This window comes from Gadus morhua, chromosome 2 (genome assembly GCF_902167405.1).
Source record: "Gadus morhua chromosome 2, gadMor3.0, whole genome shotgun sequence".
In the NCBI taxonomy this organism is placed as follows: domain Eukaryota; kingdom Metazoa; phylum Chordata; class Actinopteri; order Gadiformes; family Gadidae; genus Gadus; species Gadus morhua.
In genome coordinates, this window is record NC_044049.1 from 23,894,815 (window position 1) to 23,915,864 (window position 21,050).

General features: G+C 45.4%; 3 protein-coding genes and 1 long non-coding RNA gene across 4 annotated transcripts; 1 reads left to right on the top strand and 3 right to left on the bottom strand.

Annotated features, from left to right (window-relative positions):
- The first annotated feature begins 5,440 nt into the window (after positions 1-5,440).
- Positions 5,441-6,389, top strand: LOC115560205 (uncharacterized). The gene is made up of 2 exons (XR_003979715.1): positions 5,441-5,616; positions 6,075-6,389. It is a non-coding gene; the product is annotated as an uncharacterized LOC115560205 (long non-coding RNA).
- A 7,828-nt stretch (positions 6,390-14,217) lies between these two features.
- LOC115560050 (histone H2A) lies at positions 14,218-15,230 on the bottom strand. Its single transcript, XM_030379343.1, has one exon. It carries the CDS (start codon positions 15,178-15,180, stop codon positions 14,797-14,799), a length of 384 nt encoding a protein of 127 aa, XP_030235203.1. The 5' UTR covers positions 15,181-15,230; the 3' UTR covers positions 14,218-14,796.
- An 856-nt stretch (positions 15,231-16,086) lies between these two features.
- On the bottom strand, positions 16,087-16,539 carry LOC115560019 (histone H3). The gene has a single exon (XM_030379297.1). It carries the CDS (start codon positions 16,515-16,517, stop codon positions 16,107-16,109), a length of 411 nt encoding a protein of 136 aa, XP_030235157.1. The 5' UTR covers positions 16,518-16,539; the 3' UTR covers positions 16,087-16,106.
- A 935-nt stretch (positions 16,540-17,474) lies between these two features.
- Positions 17,475-18,086, bottom strand: LOC115560160 (histone H1-like). The gene has a single exon (XM_030379490.1). It carries the CDS (start codon positions 18,078-18,080, stop codon positions 17,475-17,477), a length of 606 nt encoding a protein of 201 aa, XP_030235350.1. The 5' UTR covers positions 18,081-18,086.
- Between the last annotated feature and the right edge of the window lie 2,964 nt (positions 18,087-21,050).

A 21,050-nucleotide genomic window follows, 5' to 3' on the forward strand; every position in this document is an offset into this window, starting at 1 on the left:
GTCCTCACACCGATCTTCCTCGTCGTCATCGTCCTCAGCGTCCTCCGGTTCAAGCAATGCCACCCCAGCCTTAGCTGCAATGTTGTGCAACATAGCCGTCACACATATCACGGCGCATGACTTGGCCGGCGAAAACTGGAGCCCTCCGCCTGACTTGTGAAGGCATCTAAAGCGCAACTTCCACCTCCCGATCGTGCGCTCAACGATGCACCGGGCCAGACGGTGGGCTTCGTTGTATTCCTCATCAATACATACCTTACCCTATTTCCGGAGGGGCTTTTATAGCCAATCAAATGATCAATCAAGGAAACCCTTATGCGGAATCAGATTAAGTCGGCTCTCTTTGCTGCGCAAAGCATGTTTCAGAAATCAGCCCATTAAGATAAATGTAGTTGTCACACAAGCTATTTTTAATTTTTTGTCATATGGAATTATTTCAGGGGGGAAAATGCCGTGAAACGCACAGTGCATTCAGGATTAGGACTGATATATGTCGGTTTAAGCCTAATCAATTGTGTTTTAATGTCTTTAGCATTCATATAATTGCAGTCTATTTTTTTCGTAGGCTACTCTGCTGTTGTCCTTGATGGGGATATATTTTAACCCTTTTTAACACAATTTTCCTGCGACATTCCTGCGTCTCCCCCTCCTACAGAGCCCATTTAAGCACCGTGTCAGTAGACAGTTACAATCCTACGACGTCGTGAGTGCAGCGAATGCGCGTTCACGTTAAGAGGAGTTTCGGGAAACGCTCCAAAGAAATTATCGATGGATCGCAAGATCCATCGGGAGAATGATCGTACGAGCGAAGATCCATCGTTATCGGGAAACGGGGCCCTGATCCATGGTAGACATGCGTTCCTCGAAAACTCCATACATAGCAGCTTTATATGTGACATTAACGTTAAAACCAATCTGTGACATTTTCCCCCAGACATACTGTGATCTGCGGCAGTCTACAAGCAGGTGCTCAACTGATTCATCTTCATCACAATTATGAATCGGACATTTAACAGTTTTAACGAAACAGCTCCACTTTACCACTGCTCTAACTGATAGTCTCCTTACTGAGACCAGCCACATTACGTCTCTCTTTTTTTCAGATATAGTTTTGCTCCATATGTTTTTCAGACACACCTGCTTTTCAGCATCATCTAGATATTTATAGGGGAAAATGTCACCATTCAAGTCATTACACACAATAATATATATATTTTTACTGGGTGTTCCAAGCCAGTCGATATTCAGATGTACCGATTTATCTATAAGATCACCATACATTACTTTAAAATAAGGCAGTGAACTTCTAGCACGACCCCTCTTTTTGGTCCAGCTCAAGGCCTCACCTATCCAAACAGCCTTTCTTTTAAAATCAGATGCAATGTTTTTACAAAATGCAATTCTCAATTTTAGCCCCAGGTCCACAGCTCCGAGCCCCGTTTTTTTTGTTTTTATATAAAAGCTCTCTCTTTGTAACCTCCCTTGTGGTTCCCCAAATGAAATTAATTAACATATCTACATAAACATCTACACAGAGTAGGACTGGGGGTGATTTATCTTGGCCTTTTATTGAGTGCTGTTATGGCTGCAGGCACCAGGCTTCTGCCGAAGCGAGCCCTCCTGCACAACAGGGACCTATACCTGCGCCCAGAGGGCATGACGGTGAAGTGGCAGTTGAGAGGGTGAGTGTTGTCCAGTGCTATTGTGGATGCAATGCGTGAGATGGCCTTTATATTGAGCTCTGACAGTGTGGGTGTGGGGAGACCAATTAATTTGGCAGCTATATTTGTGACACGTGTAAGTTTGACCCGGTTTTTGACAGTGAGCATGTTGAAGAAGCAGGTGGAACAGTAGAGCAGAATGGGTTGGACAATACTTTGATATAACAGAAGGAGGAGATGGGGGGCAACATAGAGTCCTTTGAGTTTGCGGATGGCATACAGTCTTTGGTGGCTCCTTTTTTGAATGTCCGTTGTGTGCTGGTCGAAAGTGAGTTTATTGTCCAGAGTGAGTCCAAGGTATTTAAAGCTGTCAACTGTTTCTACTGTGTCATTGTTGATGATAGTGGGGGGCTGGGGAGATGGGTTACCTATTCTTATTTCTTTTGTTTTGGCTACATTGAGATGGAGGAAGTTATGTGTGCACCATTGGGAGAAGTGAGTGACAGTGTTGTGGTAATCTGATACAGATTTATTATCTGATAGGAGGGCGAGGATGGCAGTGTCATCAGAGTATTTGAGGAAGGTGGTGGTGTGGAAGGGGCTGGTGCAGTCATTGCTGTGCAGGGTGTAGAGGAAAGGGCTAAGCACGCAGCCCTGAGGGGCTCCGGTGTTGGAGGTGAGTGTGGGTGATGTGGTTGTGCCTACCCGAACAGCTTTCCGTCTGTCGCTGAGGAAGTTGTGCAGGAGATGGATCAGGATGGGTGGAGTGTTGAGGTGGTGAAGCTTCTGGATGAGCAGGTGTCTCTGGATGGTGTTGAAGGCGGAGCTGAAGTCCACGAATAGAATTTTGGCGAAATTGCCTGAGGAGTCCAGGTGCTGGAGGACAGGCTGCAGCAGGCAGGCGACGGCGTCCTCTGTGCCCCTTTTTTCCCTGTATGCAAATTGAAGGGGATCCAGATGAGGTTTGACGGATGGAAGGATTGTCCTGAGCAGCAGTTTTTTGAAACATTTCATGATTATGGGTGTTAGGGCGATGGGGCGGTAGTGACTTGGTTCGGTGGGTCGTGGTTTTTTGGGTACCGGGATTATGGTTGCACTTTTCCAGAGGAGGGGTTGTGGCTGTTAGGTATGATTGGCAGAAGAGGGAGTGGGCGATTGGAGCCAGTTCTGTGGCACAGGTCTTCAGCACCCTTGCTGGGATGCCGTCGGGTCCTGGGGCCTTGGATGGGTTGCACCGGCTGAGCTGGTGGCGAACTTCCTCCACTGTGAAGGGAGCAGGCTCATTGGGGTCTATTGGGGGGAGAGCCTGCAGTGCTTGCATGCAGTCATTTGTAAAATCCTGTGAGTCAAACCGGTTGAAAAATGTGTTCAGTTCAGTGGGGAGAGCTGTGGTGTGTAATTTTGTTTTGCTGTGAGTGGGTTTGTAACCGGTGAGTGTGTTGACCATCTGAAAGGCTTCTTTAGTGTTCATGCTGCTAAACTTGTGCCCCAGGTTGTTTTTGAACTGAATTTTGGCCATGAGGATTTTATTTTTAATATTACGGTTTGCAGATTTGAGACCAGCTGAGTATCCAGTTCTTCTTTAATTTCTTTATCTTTTTCATTCCAGTTTTCTCCATAACAATCGTTCCTACTGAACTTTATGCCCAGGATTGACATTGTATCTTTATCTTTTATATCTATTATTGGTTTTGCCTCACTCCTCCTGAACCAGACACCTTCTGTCTTGTCATGGTTTAGTTTGGACCCAGAGACCTCTTCATATAGTGACAAGTGCTCATTAACATTATTAAATTGTTTACCGTTTTTAATTATGATGGTAATGTCGTCGGCATAGGCCAAGACAACTACTCGCTCGCCACCACTAGCGTAAATACCTGAGAGCCTTTTAACGTTCTTAATCTTGCTTAATAAAGGATTAATAGCGAGAAAGTAGAGATCTGCTGAGAGGGGGCACCCTTGTTTTACCCCCCTCTTGATTGCAAATGAATCCGTTAAGACCCCATTAATGTTTATTTGGACCGTGGATTCTACATATAACAATTTAATAATATTAATAAGTTCTTGTTTAAAACCATAAGCCCTTAGCACTTCCCACAAGTATTCTCTAGATATATAATCAAAAGCTTTTCAAAAAAAAAAGGCTAAGGCTTATCAAAAATAACTCATCTTTTAGATTCCCACTGGTAATGTCTCTTAAAGACCTAAGTTGTCCCACATTAGCCTCCCCCTAATGGCACATGTCTGTTCCTTTTCCATAAGCTTCTCTAGATCATCATTTAGCCTGTTTGCTACTATTTTCGCTAAAATCGTATAATCTACATTCATAATTGTGACATGCCTCCAATTATCTAGATTATATATTAACGATATCACACCATGATAAAAGGAAATGTGCATCTTGCCTGCTTTGATTCCGCCATTAAAAGCTGAGGTTAGCAAGTCTACCAACATGTCTGAGCAAGAGAGGTAAAACTCATTAGGAAGGCCATCTGGCCCTGGTGACTTTCCATTACGTAACTGAGAAATTGCTTCTCTTACTTCATCAGAAGTGATTACCCCACCCTCTGAAATAAGGTCGACCCCGTTCAAAATAATGGAGCCGAGAAAAGACTGCAAGCTTGACATATTAATATCACATTTTCTATAGTTTTTCACACATTTCTCTAATCGTTTCCCTTTTTGTTTTCTCATCTTCTATTAAAAGACCATTTTCATTTAGTATTGGGCCCACATGCTTATTTTCGAGTTTCTTTCTCTGTATACCTGCCAGGTTATCTACATTGGTAGGACATGCTGTATCCCCCATACCTGCCTGTAGGCGAAGGCAAAATGATACGTCATTTAATTTGGCCAGCTCAATTTCCATTTCGGTCAAAGTCTCCGTCTCTATCTCAGTTTTATTTGCTTTAGTTTTCAAATCTACAAAACGAGCCATGAGTGCGCTGTATTTTGCTTTTTGCTACCCCCCCTCCTACGGACGCATCCTGGCATCTTAACTGGGGGAACTGGATGTTTCTCCAGAAAGTTTTTAATGGTCAAAAATGTCACGAGCTGGAACCCAGCACCTTTCTTCTGGACTGTGACCCTCCCAGTCCACTAGGAACTGGAGGCCGCGGCCCAGGCGACGGACCTCTAAGAGCTGGTGAACAGTGAAGGTCTCTGAGCCATCAATGACTTGCGGTGGAGGAGGGGTTTTATACGGACAGCAGCGGGGCCAATCATTCTCTCAATGGGGTAAGGACCAATGAAGCGGGGGGCAAGTTTCCGAAACAACACCCTGGGCGGAATGTCCCGGGTAGACAGCCAGACATGCTGTCCCTCTACGACGAAAACTCACTGAACTAGCAGCCAAAGAAGAGCAAAATAAATAAACAGATAAAAAACGTTATACAATGTGATACTTTGATTGGCGAATTGTGTTTTTTTACATGAATTTGGGTCCCTCGATTTGACTGTCCCTCGACTCTATTGGCTCTAACGGTTCGATAGAGGGGTCAATCATCCAAATTGACCAATGGATACCCATGATATATTCCCGGGTTTGACTGGAAGGACAGCATAATTCGCGCCAGAAGCACCAAGAACTTTCTGAACACTATTCAGACACTCCGGCTAGATAGAGACATACTCTCCTACTACACGCTTGTTACATCGTTTGCATTTCTAGTTGGCAAGAAAATACAAAATAACTAGCTTTTTTCTTCTATTTGTCCTCATCCTCATCCTCATCGTCATCCGCTTATCCGGGGTCGGGTCGCGGGGGGAGCAGCTCAAGCATAATGGCAGGCAGGAGAAAGACCTGTACTTTTACGGAGGCATTCGCTATCATTACTAACGACAGTGGGGCTACTGTAGTCCCTGTCGAGTCGTCGCCTGACGACAGTGACTTGCTGTTGCCAGAACTGGACACGGACAACGGTGATTCAGAAGTTCGAATTCCATCACCTGAAAGGTATGTAATCTCTGTTATCGATTACTTATTGATTTGGGGTCAAATTGACGATCTATCACCTTATTAGATATTATCTATCTATCGATCACCCTACTCACTCTACTCATTCCACACACTCACTACCGGTACTCTTTGCCTTATATTTATGATATTGTTTGCATCAATTATCATTATCAATATTTTGTACATACTTTATTTGATACTATCTCTATCCTTTCTTCTCTTTATTCCTTTTTGCATTGTTGAGAGGACCTAGCAAACCAAGCATTGCTGTGCAAGTGATGGATAAACTTGGATTTGATTTTTTATCCTGCAATGAATTTAGTAAATGCACACTCAAACTGGTGCAAACTGGATTGTTAGTTGACTTCCCCAGTACAGGTCTTGTTTACCCCAACATATTGTTACTTGTCTGTTTGAAGTTACATTCTTTTCTTTCTTCTTCTTGGGTTCCACAGTGATGATGATGCTGATTATGAGCCACCTTCATCGACTGCTCCTGCTCCAGCGTCAGCCCCCCCACCTCTGTTTATGTGTGTGTGTGTGTGTGTGTGTGTGTGTGTGTGTGTGTGTGTGTGTGTGTGTGTGTGTGTGTGTGTGTGTGTGTGTGTGTGTGTGTGTGTGTGTGTGTGTGTGTGTGTGTGTGTGTGTGTGTGTAAATATCCCTAGTGGTTGTAGTTTTTAGCTGTTTTTAGCTTCTTGCCTTTGTTTTTACAGTTTGGTTATATTATATGTTGTTCTCAAATATATCTGCTCCAGTTGGAGTCAAACTTAATTTAGATTGTATAGTTTTCTTTGACTGGGAAAATGTACAGAGGTTTGGGTGAATTTTCAAAACAAGTCAAAACTGTTGAATTTGGATGGAATGAATACCGATAGTGATATGTCAGTGAAATAAAATTAGTTTTACAGTCTGGTACCTTAGAAAGGTCAAATGGCACTGATGGTTCCCAAAAGTGCCCCAATGGCACCATTTAGTCCGTCTGGACCTACCTGTACTAAAACCTCTCTAAAATCACTTTATTCACTTTATTAGCATTTATCCTGGAACAGGGTACTCATCAGATCTTGTTATATGTTTCCATAAAGGTTCTGGGCTACTATCCCATCATTTCAAGGTGGTATTCACTCTAATGTGTTTTCTCTAGGCGAAGATTGAAAATTGACATTTCTTACTATGTTCTAGCTGAATTTACTCTGACACAGTAACATCTATATTGATTCTGACACTTCTGCAGCCAACTCACAGGTGTTACCTTCTTTTTGAAACCAATTTTATTCATATAGTCGTAGTTGTGGAGGCATACTCTATTCATTATGGGCATGTCATTTCGGGCAGGAGGCCTGTGAAATAGGCCTAGGGCTTAACAGGTTAATACCATCATCCCTGACATCCTTGGGAGCAAGCTGACTGCCCTGGACTGCCCACCCCCCCCCCACCCCCCCCCCCCCCCCCCCCCCCCCCCCTGGCTGGATAAAAGATTTTCTCACAAATCGACCGCAGTCTGTCAAAATTGGCACCCACAGCTCCTCCACCCTCATGCTCAGTACGGGTTCCCCACAAGGCTCTCTCCTGTATGCCATCTACACACATGACTGTACTCCCACCCACCCCAACACAATAATCAAATTCGCGGATGGTATGACTGTGGTGGGGCTCATAACCGGAGGAGACGAGTTGGCCTATAGGGATGATACAACTGTGGTGGGGCTCATAACCGGAGGAGACGAGTCGGCCTATAGGGATGATACAACTGTGGTGGGGCTCATAACCGGAGGAGACGAGTTGGCCTATAGGGATTATACGACTGTGGTGGGGCTCATAACCAGAGGAGACGAGTTGGTCTGTAGGGATGAGGTGCAGCGGCTGGTGGAGTGGTGTGCTGCCAACAACCTGACCCTTAACACAAAAAAAACAAAGGTGGTTATAATGGATTTCAGGAGACACAGAGCTGCTCCCGCCCCTCTCTACATAAATGGTGACTGGAGGAGAAGCTGCTGGTGACCATTTACCGCTCCACCATCAAGAGTCTGCTGGCCTACTCCATCACTGTGTGGTATGCTGGCTACACAGTGGCTGACAGAAAAAGGCTGCAGAGGGTGATGAGGTCAGCTGACAAAACGATTGGCTCTCCTTTGCCCACCTTGGATGACATCGCCAGCTCTCGATGCATCTCAAGAACAAAAAAGATCATCCGTGACCACCTCCATCCCGGCCACCACCTGCTCAGCCTACTGCCCTCTGGTAGGAGGTACAGGAGCCTGAAGAGCAGAACCAACAGACTGAACAACAGCTTTTTTCCTTGGGCAATCAGGACACTTAACACTAACTTATAAAACATAAAACATTAAACACATATACCTCACTTTCTATAAAGTGGAATATGCTTACGGCCTTTTATATTTTATTTTTATTAATCACCACGTCTGTCCTTGTCTTATTCCAAATGTTTTCCTTGTGATTTCTGTCTTGTTTTTTTATAATTTTTTACTTAAATTGCTTGTTTGTTTTTTGTATGTGTAATTCACCTTCAGTTGGCACTCCAAATTTCGTTGTAAAGGCGACTGTACAATGACGATAAAGCCTATCTTATCTCATCTTATCATGGATCAGCCGACAATAAAGAGAACACGTCAATCGTTGCTGCACGATTTGAAGCCACTGCAGTGGGCGTGGTTTCCTTTGGGATTTGAATATTTTCTAAATATTTAGCTTCACACTTGGCGACACATTTAGATATAAATTCAAGATTTAGATACAACATTTCTATATAAAATGTAACATTTAGATATACATTAAAGTTTTTGATTTTGATCTAACATTTAGATTAAACATTTAACATTTAGATTCAACATTTAGATTTATATATAACATTTAGATTGAACACTTAACATTTAGATATAAATTTAAGATTTAGATTTAGATATAGCATTTAGATTTCACATTTGACATTTAAAGGTCCCATGACATGAAAATCTCACTTTGTGAGGTTTTCTAACATAAAAATGAGTTCCCCTAGCCTGCCTATGGTCCCCCAGTGGCTAAAACTTGCGTTTGGTGTAAAACGAGCACTAGCTGTTCTGCTCGCCTTTGAAAAAACGGAGGCTCAAGCGCGCTGATTTGGAATGTCTGTGCTCATGACGTCATGAGGAATCTCGGCTCCTCCCCTTACTCTGCCTGGCCCGCCCAGAGACGTTGGCCCGCCAATGAGACTCGACCGTGCGAGCGCCACATGTGTGTGTGTGTGAATACACACACTGTAACGCAAGTGTTTCTTGTCGGTTCTTTGACGTGTCTTGTATTTCCACAACGAGTTTGTCGTGGGGGTTATCTGAGCCATGTTTGAGAAGGAATTGGGGGAAAGGAACTTTGGTTTGACTCGCTGAAGTACATGAACTGCGACATGCCGCCGGTTGCCGCGAGGCACCATAGCCCGGCAGCGGTCAGCTGGCAGCAGGCAGCGCGCGGTTCAGTCGACTTCAGGTTGATGTGAAAGTGGAAGAACCAGAGACGTCGCAGAACCCGACAAAGTCGTTTGTGATTCATAATATCGTCTGGAGGCGCACACAATATATTATATGATATAGATATCTATGTATTATATGATATTATTTAGATATAGAGCTCCAGGACTGTAACGCAAGTGTTGTACACTTCCTTGTTATTTGGCGCATAACGCGTCGGACTCTCGTCTCTGGTATTTCTACAACGAGACTCGTATTGGGGGTTATCTCAGCCAAGGTTGAGAATGAATTGGGGGGAAAGAACTTTGGCTTCGACTCCCTCAAGTCAAGAACATGAACCACGACAAGGAGGAGAAAGGGATCTTTGCCGGGCAGCGCTTAGGCACCTCCGCCTCCGGCGGTGGTCCCTCAGCGGGGCTCAAGCGGGAGACATTCGCCGCCAACAATCCCTTTCTCCATGTCGTGGTTCATGTTCTTGAGGGAGTCAAAGCCAAAGTTCCTTCCCCCCGATTCATTCTCAACTTTGTCTGAGATAACCCCCAATACGAGTCTCGTTGTAGAAATACCAGAGACGAGAGTCCGACGCGTTATGCGCCATCACACCAACAGCAGAACGGTTATCCAAATAACAAGGAAGTGTACAACACTTGCGTTACAGTCCTGGAGCTCTATATCTAAATAATATCATATAATACATAGATATCTATATCATATAACATATTGTGTGCGCCTCCAGACGATATTATGAATCACAAACGACTTTGACGGGTTCTGCGACGTCTCTGGTTCTTCCACTTTCACATCAACCTGAAGTCGACTGAACTGCGCGCTGCCTGCTGCCGGGCGATGGTGCCTCGCGGCATGGCGCAGTTCATGTAGCCTACTTCAGCGAGTCAAACCAAAGTTCCTTTCCCCCAATTCCTTCTCAACCATGGCTCAGATAACCCCCACGACAGTCTCGTTGTGGAAATACAAGACGTCAAAGAACCGACAAGAAACACTTGCGTTACAGTGTGTGTATTCACATTGATGTGGACGTTGAAGAACCAGGAACGTCGGAATATCGGCTCACACAGCTTTTGGCCGTGATAATATGTATTAGATGATATAGATATCTGTGTAGGCTATATGATAATATTTAAATATAGAGCTCCAGGACTCCCGTGTGTTCTAGAATATTTACAGAACACGGCTAAAGGCTGTGTGCGCCTCGCCATTGCGATACATCCACTGTAAACAGAGCGCATGGTACCGTCCCTGGCTGCAAGCTGCTCAGGGCCACACCCCCACCCTCCTCCTTGACACGCCTACCGAAACAGCGCATTTGGGGGAAGCTCAATGTGCGACTGGCTCGGAGTGGCTGTAACTCTGCACCACGGCTGAATTTCAGGAACGTCTTTGAATACTGTGTTAGTTGCCCACTAATACCTATATTAAAGAATACATAAAATAGCATGTCATGGGACCTTTAAGTATTTATTTGTCACATGCTTAATTTGAGAAACAAAAGCAGTGAAATGGGGATTGGGACTGCAACTCCCAACTGTGCAAAGTATAATAATAATAGAAAAGTAAGATTGGATTAAATAAATAAAATAAAATAAAATAAAAAGTTTATGAAGAGGGGTAATTATGCATTCATTGTCCCTATGGCTTGGGGGAAAAAACTTTTTCTCAGTCTTTCTGTTCTGGCTTTTTGAGAACAAAGCCTCTTTCCAGAGGGCAACCATTGAAACATTTTATGGCCTGGGTGATGACAGTCCTTTAAAATTGTATTTGCCCTTGACAGGCAACGCCTAGTGAAGTCCAGGGAGTGCAGTGTTGGTGATTTTCTCTGAAAACCTGATGACTCTATGCAAGGCCTTCTTATTCTTATTGCCAGCCAACTCGAGAGTTGCTATTTCCTTACCAGGTTGTGGTATTTTCATAAATAACAGACTCTATTGTTGCTGAGTAGAATGTTTTCTGCAGCTCTCTGGATATTCTGAATTTGTTCAGCTTTCTAAGATGGTACGGACGCCGTCTTGCTTTTTTCAGAAGGTTGGAGGTGTGTGATGTCCATGAAAGGTCCTTAGAGATGACTTCTCCCAGATATTTAAAGTGACTCACTGTCTCCACCAGGGCACCATGGATGTTTAGTGGTTTGTGATGTAGCCTCGGCTGGACCCTTCTGAAGTCAACCACCAATTCCTTTGTTTTGGCAATGTTTAATTCAAGGCTGTTGTCATTGCACCATGAGGTCAGCATCTTAATTTCATTTAGGTAGGCTGTAACGTCGTGGTTGGAGATGAGTCCAATCACTACTGTATCATCCACAAATTTGACAGTAGAGTTTGAGTTGTAATCGACTGTACAATCATGGGTGTATAGGGAATAAAGCAGGGGGCTTAGAACACATCCTAGGGGGGCACCAATATTGAGAGTGACAGTATTCGACAGGCAGCTCCCAATCTTCACCGCCTGTGGCCTGTCTGTCAAAAAGCTGAGAACCCAGGAGCAGAGAGATGTATTAAGACCTAGATGTTTGAGTTTGGTGACTAAGGGTGCACTCACACTCGGCCATCTGGCCGTGGCCGTGGCCGTTATTCACACCTAACCGTGCTCAAATCTGCCAGTGTGAGTGTGGCCAGTCTGGCCAGGCCGGGCCAATTTGGCCACTTGGGAGAGGTGTGCTGCTACGGTACGGGCCGCTACGGTACAGATGCTAATGAGCCGACACACACACGGCTACGCAACCTGAGCTGGATGACGTACAGTCCATGCGACGACCACAGACATGATAAAGGCGACAAGCCTGTATCCAAATAAGCAACAGACTCAGCAAAGTGTGAACTGTGTTCTCTGTGTTGTTGTCCATTGTTGTTAGAACTCTGACTGGCGGCAGACTTTATTATGATCCATGCAGTGGACGCTTGGTGATGACGTGTTACTTACGACGTGATGACGTATGTACAAGAGCCTACCGTGGCCAGGCCACAGTTGCGACGGCCAACGGCCACGGCCAGATGGCCTAGTGTGAGTGCAGGCCAGAGAACAATGGGGCCATTTGAGCAAGGTTAGGTGTGAAAACGGCCAACGGCCATGGCGAGATGGCCTAGTGTGAGTGCACCCTAAAATATTTGGCACAATGGTGTTAAATGCCAAGCTATAGTCAATGAACAGCAGGCGTGCGTAATTCCCCTTCCCTTCGTCCAGGTGGGAGAGAGTGGTGTGGAGGACATGGGATATGGCATCATCAGTACTTCTATAGGGTCGATAGGCAAATTGAAGGGGGTCTAATGAGCCAGGTGTTGAGGAACGTATAAAATCTTTTACCAATTACATTGACATTTAGACATAAAATTAAGATTTAGAATCAACATTTAGATGTATAATTAACATTTAGATATACATTTAAGATTTAGATTTAGGGCTTTAGGGGCTAGTCGCGTTGTCCTGCTTACTGCGGTGAGGGTTCGTATAATTTTGTTAATTAATTAAGGGCGCGACCAGAGGGCGCCCCCGACACATTTGCCGCCCCGGGCAATATATATATATTTTTCTTCCTCCATGGGCCCCTGATGCCGCCTGGGCCCCGGGCAGCTGCACCGGTTGCACCCTCGATATTTACACCACTGCATTTACTCGTATTTGAGGCGTGGTTTACGATTGCCCGGAGCCGTTTATTGGGCGCTACGATGTCTATCATATGAGTCTGTACGTAGCTCTAAGCCAATCAAAGCCTGTTGGTAGCAGGGCAAAGACATAATTCTTGGTAATGAAAGAGTTAAACGCCGAAAGTTGCTATTTTTTCAAAATAAACGTGCGTTCTAAACTATTTAGAACACCAAAGGAAACGCGTCTGCTGCCATTTTTGATCCGTAAACAACAAGCTTCGGTGCGTTGCATTATGTCGTCATCGTCTTGCCGTCCTTCCCCGTTCTGTGATTGGTTCCCTATCTCAGGCGAAAATCTGATCCATGGAATCCAGGCTGCCTCGCAGCGCGAAATGAAATCACGGGATCGGCAGCATGGGTCGACCCACGCTACTAAATGTGAGGAAAGTAAGCTAAATGTTGAAACCTCTAAAATAAGCTTCCATCTGACTTCAGGTAAGTTTACCATTTCAAAACAAGCATTCAAAGTTATAGATATTGTGGCATTAACACCAACCGATACAAAGGTCTATATCAATTATTCAGTGCGAACTAATTCGTAGCTCATGGTAAGAAGGGTCTCTTAGAATTATTTGGTTGGCTCTTAAAAGAGCCTTTGGATTTATTGTTGGTCGAAAATGGTTTAACCGCCGAAGCCGTAAAGGGTACGTCCCTGCCTCTTCAGAGCATAGACAACATCCATGGCGGTGACGGTCTTCCTCTTGGCGTGCTCGGTGTAGGTGACGGCATCACGGATCACGTTCTCAAGGAACACCTTGAGGACACCGCGGGTCTCCTCGTAGATGAGGCCCGAGATACGCTTCACACCGCCACGACGAGCCAGACGGCGAATGGCGGGCTTCGTGATACCCTGGATGTTATCACGGAGTACTTTACGATGACGCTTGGCGCCTCCTTTTCCGAGTCCCTTTCCTCCTTTCCCGCGTCCAGACATGTTCGAGAAGCTTTGGTAGTCTACTAAATGAGCCACTGAACGAGCGCTCTGACTTTATAAAGGCTTCCTGAGGACCTTCGAGAGATTCAGGGCAGCCTACTGTTACAGATCCCTCCCATTCTCTACAGGCCCCGCCCATTGCCCTTTATTCAGCACAGAACCCTCCCACCCTTTACACAACTAGATTAAAAATAAAATCATAACCCACTTATTAATATAACTTGGAGCGGGCGATGGCTTTCGTAGCATATCGATAAAACAGCATGTAAAAAATAACTGTTTAGTGAATAGGCCTTTATCTAAATGATATGAAGAATAAGATAAGGGTTTCCTAATTAGTGCGATGAGATTCATTTGGCATATTCGTGGTGTCTAACACAAATTTTCCAAACAGGCATTTTACAAAGAAAACAAACAATAAAGTTATATCACCGAAACCGGTTTCCGTTGTTAAGGTTTATGTTTTTTGTAATCAAGCAATGTATCCTAGTGGGTGCATGAAGAAAGGAAATTATGCTATCAAAATCATACAAATAAAGTTTCGTATTTTGAGAGTTTACAATTTATAGTTGGAATTAGGCTACTAAATCGATTGAAAAAGGAATCTAGCATACTTGCATTGTATAAAAATATATCAACATAAATGAATCAGCAGTAGGCTTAACCTACAATGTAATAAAGAACAAATAAATACCTCATGACCCCATGAAACATTTACAACCGGCGTTTTAGCACCTCTTGCTTTTACTGGAGACGTAAGACATTGAAAGCTCATTGTAGCAACTAAATGTTATGCCATTCATCATGTTTAGCACAAAAAAGGGTTTACATTTTGAGAAAATAATGCTCTTCGAAACCAGGGACCATATCAACATAATTATTGGCCACTTGAAGCTTCAGATGATTGCTTACATCTTGTTTTGATGTAGCCTATTATGTCCAGCCTTTCCTGAAACTACGCTAATTAACAGGTCAACGTTAAGATTTAAAGATGATCTGAATAGGGCTTCCTGCTTCTAATCATTTGAGATAATTATTTCAGTTGACTTTCTGGACGGAATATCTCTTACTAGATTTGAGTGGCTCTTAAAAGAGCCTTTTGTGGATTGTAGATGGGTTTTCAGTTTACTTCTTGGCGGGCTTCTCGGTCTTCTTGGGAAGAAGGACGGCCTGGATGTTAGGCAGCACGCCGCCCTGAGCGATGGTCACTCCACCGAGGAGTTTGTTGAGCTCTTCGTCGTTACGCACGGCCAGCTGCAGATGGCGGGGGATAATGCGGGTCTTCTTGTTGTCACGGGCAGCATTGCCAGCCAACTCCAGGATTTCAGCAGTCAGATACTCAAGCACGGCAGCCAGGTAGACTGGAGCTCCGGCTCCGACGCGATGGGCATAGTTGCCTTTGCGAAGAAGTCTGTGCACACGACCAACGGGGAACTGGAGCCCGGCACGGGATGACCTGGTCTTGGCCTTCGCCCTTGCTTTTCCTCCGGTCTTTCCTCGTCCAGACATGATCAGCAAGGTTTGAATTCAGACGATGCAGTGGCTTGGAATTGACGGCCAACTGTTTAATATGCCCAACAATGTCTTTCGTCATTGGCCAGATCACACGTTATAAAACGGACCAATCACGTACCACCCGGGGCTTTTTTCCCATGCCCAATAGGTGGCAGTATTTTCCCGTAAGACAAAATGTGCCAGTGCATTAGGCCTACTTAACGGGAGCAAATAAATACCTCTATACAGTGTAGCCATGATTTAGATGCTTATTTAGACCAATTTTAAAATCAGTACATCATCAGAATATACAGTGCATGATTAAATGTATGCATTGAAGTAGTTCATTCTTTGCTTCTGTAGCAGATTGATATGTCTCCACTGGCCATACTAACTTGATACACTTCCCGCTTTCAGCCACTGCATACTTTTGGCGGTAAACCCCCTTATCTTCCCAGTCTGATTGAACAACCTCATGGTAAAAAGCGGAGTTGTTTTAAGACACATTATTTAGTATAATTCGGGTTACCTGTTCATTAGCTATTACTTTATAACGACCTTATAAGAAAGACTTCAGTCTTAACCTCGGCCTACTAGTTATTTTGGTAGTGGCAATGTAGCCGATGTTGTAAATCTTTCCAGACAGTTTCCCGTACGGCAACTTTAGGGAAAAGACAGCGTTCCTATCTTGAACCCTTTACATTACCTACCAGCAAATGAACGTCTGTTGCCAACCGCAACCATTGGCGAACACTACACTTCCAAACGTGGATCTGATTCAACTGTCGAAACATTTTGTATATATATATAGGCCTACCGATACAGATATTGTATTGTAATTAAGTTAATGATATGCTTGCGAGGGTTAGGTAAAGTTCTTTTAAGCATGTGTGTGGCTCTTAAAAGAGCCTTTTTTTTTCCCCCCATTAACGTTGAACAAATTATGCGCGCTCTCCGCGGATACGGCGGGCGAGTTGGATGTCCTTGGGCATGATGGTGACCCTCTTGGCGTGGATGGCGCACAAGTTGGTGTCCTCGAACAGACCGACCAGGTAAGCCTCGCTGGCTTCCTGAAGAGCCATCACAGCGGAGCTCTGGAAGCGGAGGTCGGTCTTGAAGTCCTGGGCGATCTCCCTCACCAGGCGCTGGAAGGGCAGCTTGCGGATCAGCAGCTCGGTGGATTTCTGATAACGACGGATCTCTCTCAGCGCTACTGTACCGGGCCTGTAACGATGGGGCTTCTTCACGCCACCGGTGGCCGGGGCACTCTTACGTGCAGCCTTAGTTGCGAGCTGCTTCCTTGGTGCTTTTCCACCGGTAGACTTACGTGCTGTTTGCTTGGTTCTCGCCATCTCTGCAGTGGGTATGCAATGTGAGCGTAAATGCAACGGGTTGAACCGAGTTTATATATCCGGTCGCGGAGATTTGCAATACGCTGATTGGTCATTTTGAACCGGCTGCAAGAGAAAATGCTCCAGAGTCCCGCCCGCGCATTGGATCCCGCCCATTTTATTTAGCGCCATCTGCTCAAATGTGTGTGTCGTTTACCTAAACTATGCATATTTACATCTCCAACACCATTATATTCCCAATACTTCATATTTCAGTTATTTCAAAAAATATAGCCTACATAGTAACCATGTGCTGTTATATATAAAACATTTAAAACACTAACTGGAGACCTAGTTTATATACAATGAGCCCTGCGAATTGCAAAGCTCATTTTACAAATGTATTTGTAAAATACATTTTACATTATTATTAATATTGTGAATCCATCGATTTTCTATTCATCTGTATATTTTCTCCATCTATCTTTGAGTTTATATAGAAAGAAAAAATATATTTCAAAATCAAGGGCACAATTAATACCACAACCACTGAAAAATACCAAACAACACATCTAAATCTGCTTTCAGATGGAAACGTTTGCATGTGGCGACATTCGCCGGTTTTTTTGCAACCGTTCACCTTGGATATTTTTTGTACGTTTATTGTCAAACCAGAATCCATATTGTCAAACCAGAATCCAAACGGGCTTGCAGCTGATTGAACCTTAAATATATTAAGCCCACGTACCCTAGATCTCAAACTTAATAATGTGCTATAAATCTAATTTTATATTACAACAAATACTGATGAAATGTATGAGTTTACTGGTAAAACAGCATACAGTTTATGCCTTTTTACTGAAAATGTTATCCCGATGATGACACACAATTGAAGAATATGGTCTCGTTAAGATATGTGTTTGGCTCTTAAAAGAGCCTTTGTGGGGTGCAGAGATCAAGGAAGCTTGATGAGAGAATTTACTTCTTCTTTGGGGCTGCCTTCTTGACTGTTTTGGGCTTGGTTGCCTTCTTCACCGGGGTCTTCTTAGCAACGGGCTTAGCCGCTTTCTTGGGACTCTTGACAACTTTCTTGGGCGTCACCTTCTTGGCCGCGACGGGCTTCTTCACCTTCTTCGGGGTAGCTTTCTTGACAGCAGTTTTCTTGACCTTCTTTGGGGTAGTCTTCTTGGCAGCGGCGGGTTTCTTGACTGCAGGCTTCTTGGCTTTAGGGGCAGCTGCCTTCTTGACCTCTGGCTTCTTCGCCTTTACCTCCTTGTTGATCTTAAAAGACCCAGAAGCTCCGGCGCCCTTCACCTGAATCAAAGTTCCCTTAAGAACCAGAGCTTTGATGGTGGTGTTGACGCGTGAGTTGTTCTTCTCAACGTTGTAGCCATCGGCAGCCAGGGCTTTCTTCATCGATGGCACAGTAACCCCGCTACGCTCCTTGGATGCAGACACGGTTTTGACGATCAATTCGCTGACACTTGGTCCGGCATTCTTCGCCTTCACCGCGGTCTTCTTCTTTGTTGCTTTAGCCGGAGCAGCGGCGGCAGCAGCGGGAGCAGCAGGTGCGATTTCAACCATCTTCACGAGTTGTTCTGAAACAAGGGTAGCCTACAATGAAAGATTTGTGCTCCAGGGCGCCAGTGGGCTGTCCTTATACACAGAGTGAGAACCGTAGAGACTCAACTGGTGAAGCGTTTCTCTGTTGGCAAGAAAGTTCGCCTCGTTTGTGTTTACTCCATCATTTTATCCTGATTTAATTCAGACACAATGGCAATATTTGACGCGCATAGTCAAACAACTACAATAAGAAATATAACATTCGTACCGTAACGAGTTCAATGTACCATCAGTGTCGAGAATATTTATAAAAACGCTAACAATACAACTGAACATGGTTATGATCTCACTTACGTTTGTTTGAGATTTGTTTTTAATTATACCTGAAGACTTTAATGATAGGAATCGTGCCATTTCATTTGTCTGACATATCACACTAACCGTTGGATGTTAGGATTATGTCCTTGGTGTCTGTAGTTAAGGTCTTGTTTGATGTCAGCATAGTAATCTATGCCTTTTAGTCACTGTAACTAAAATAAGACTGTAATCTAGAGAAAAAAGTTGGTGTTTTTGTGGATGTGTGGAGCTCCATCTGGGTAGTATTTAATGGCGATGGCGAATTCTGAGAGTGTTAAGAATCTGCCACTTATTGTATATTGCAGGGTGTGTGTTCGTGCTGCGTGATTCATGAAAAATAATTTGTGATATCAGGTACCTAGGATTGCATCTGCAAGTGGATTCTTAATTTCTTTCTTAGCTTTGGGCAGGCTGTGAGTGGATGGGACGAGGACCCAATCACATTGCAGACATAAGGTATCAATTCTCCAAAATCTTAAGGGAAAATATAGTCATAGTTTAGGGTCTGAAGATTTCAAAAACGATATTTAAAGTAGATACCTACATCCGCTCATTTTGATATTCATCTTTGTTTCGTCCAATATGAACAATGTATTATCACATTGGCCTATACACACCCACCCTGATGGGAGTGGGTACTGACAAAATATTTAACAATTGTTCATGAATCACTACCGCCGATAGTGTTATTATAGCCTACTACAAGTGTAGGTACAATGTAAACTGATACGTTCTATGTCGTATAGGCTTCGCCTTTTAAGGGTATCGCTATTTGGTTATCCCTAGGTGTGCGCCGTAGCACTGAAAATGTGTATTCCCCGCCGATCAACAGCGTGGGCCTCAATCACATCACGTACGCAGTTCGCGGGCGCCGGCGGATGTTCTGCTCCCATTTTCTTCAGGACGATCCTGTAGCATGCTGAAGTAAATAAATACTAGATATTATGAACTCGAAGACGATCCGCATCTGCAAGACATGCAACACGGGTTACATCTTGCCGTATGTCGGCCATGAGCTGTGCGGGGGCTGCCTTGGGCATGAACATGCCGTCTTGGCGATCTCGCCGCTCTGTCTGTGTCGGCATTGTGCGGCGCTCCGTCTTCCAGGTCAGGAAGACGGAGGGTCTGACAGACCGGGGTTTCAGGGCGGTACCGCCGCTGGATCCCGCTCTGTGTGCTGTCTTTGGAGTGAAGCCGGGGCTCAGTGACCGCTGGCCCACTCATAAAGACCTGCTGACGGCTAAGCTTACAGACAGAGCGCATCAGTGTATGATGCAGCAAGAGGCTGTTATGAATAACATCGCCCTGCTGTCACATAACATGGCGGCTGACCCTCATCGTCTGGCCGAACAGGCAGTCAACGTGACGAAAACCACCCGGGCAGCAGCGCTCCACTCCAGGCTCCCGTCGCCGCCATAGGTCCCCGACAGCCACTGACGTGGCGCCGCCGGCAGCTCCTCCTCTTGGCCCCCAGGCTTACCAGCCCCGCCTGCCTCCGTCGCGGGCTATGGCGAGCGGCCAGCAAAGGCCCCGGGCAGCGGGCTCATGGGGCTATGTCCCACCCCACATGCGCCGGCGAAGGCAATTACGGGGCGAGGGAGAAGCGTGTGACAGCGAGAAACACCTCTTTACTAAAGACGGCTGTTTCTCCCCACACCCCAGTTGACGCCGGCCATAACTGTTTCACACGCATCTCTCGCTACATATAGGCAGGCCGTCAATAAACCTCGTATTATTGATCGAGCCAGCCCTTCATTGCTTTTTAAAAGGCAACCTTGCCCGGCTAACCAGCCCCGCCCGCCTCCATCGCAGGCCGCGGCGAGCGGCCAGCAAAGGCCCCGGGCAGCGGGCTCATGGGGCGATGCCCCGCCCCGCAAGCGCCGGCGAGGGAGAAGCGTGTGACAGCGAGAAACACCTCTTTACTAAAGACGGCTTCTCCCCACACACCAGTTAACGCCGGAGCCTACCGGCTCGGCCATAACTGTATCACGCGCATCTCTCGCTACATATAGGCAGGCCGTCAATAAACCTCGTATTATTGATCGAGCCAGCCATTTATTACCTTTACAAAGGCAGCCTCGCCCGGCTTAGCAGCCCCGCCCACCTCTATCGCAGGCTGCGGCGAGCGGCCACCAAAGGCCTCGGGCAGCGGGCTCACAAACGCTGGCTATTACGGGGCTAGGGAGAAGCGTGTGACAGCGAGAAACACCTTTTTACTAAAGACAGCTGTTTTCTCCCTAGACAGTTAATGCCGGAGCCTATTGGCCCGGCCAGAACTGTTTCACACGCATCTCCCACCACATATAGGCAGGCCAGGCCGTCAGTAAACCTCGTATTATTGATCGAGCCAGCCCTACATTACTTTCCCCTTACCACATCATGCCTGGCATGACATGTGGCGAGACGGCCGCTAAAAGGAGCAGGCATGGCATGCCTCTGTCAAGGACACACTCACCATGCCATTTTGGGCAGAGCTCCCCATGGGCTGTGAGGAGGACTCCTCCCCTCGCAGCGGCGTTAGGGGCTCAGGTGTGGCTCGTTTCCCTGACAGCCGCGTCAAAACAAGAGGCTGCACAGCCGTTTTCAGATTTTACTCAGAATGGCTGAACGCATGCACCCTGGCCAAATGGATGG

What these genes read in the sequence shown, in the direction of transcription:
- LOC115560050 (XM_030379343.1), bottom strand. Translation starts at nt 15,180, where the DNA reads ATGTCTGGACGAGGAAAGACCGGAGGAAAAGCAAGGGCGAAGGCCAAG.
- LOC115560019 (XM_030379297.1), bottom strand. Translation starts at nt 16,517, where the DNA reads ATGGCGAGAACCAAGCAAACAGCACGTAAGTCTACCGGTGGAAAAGCA.
- LOC115560160 (XM_030379490.1), bottom strand. Translation starts at nt 18,080, where the DNA reads ATGGTTGAAATCGCACCTGCTGCTCCCGCTGCTGCCGCCGCTGCTCCG.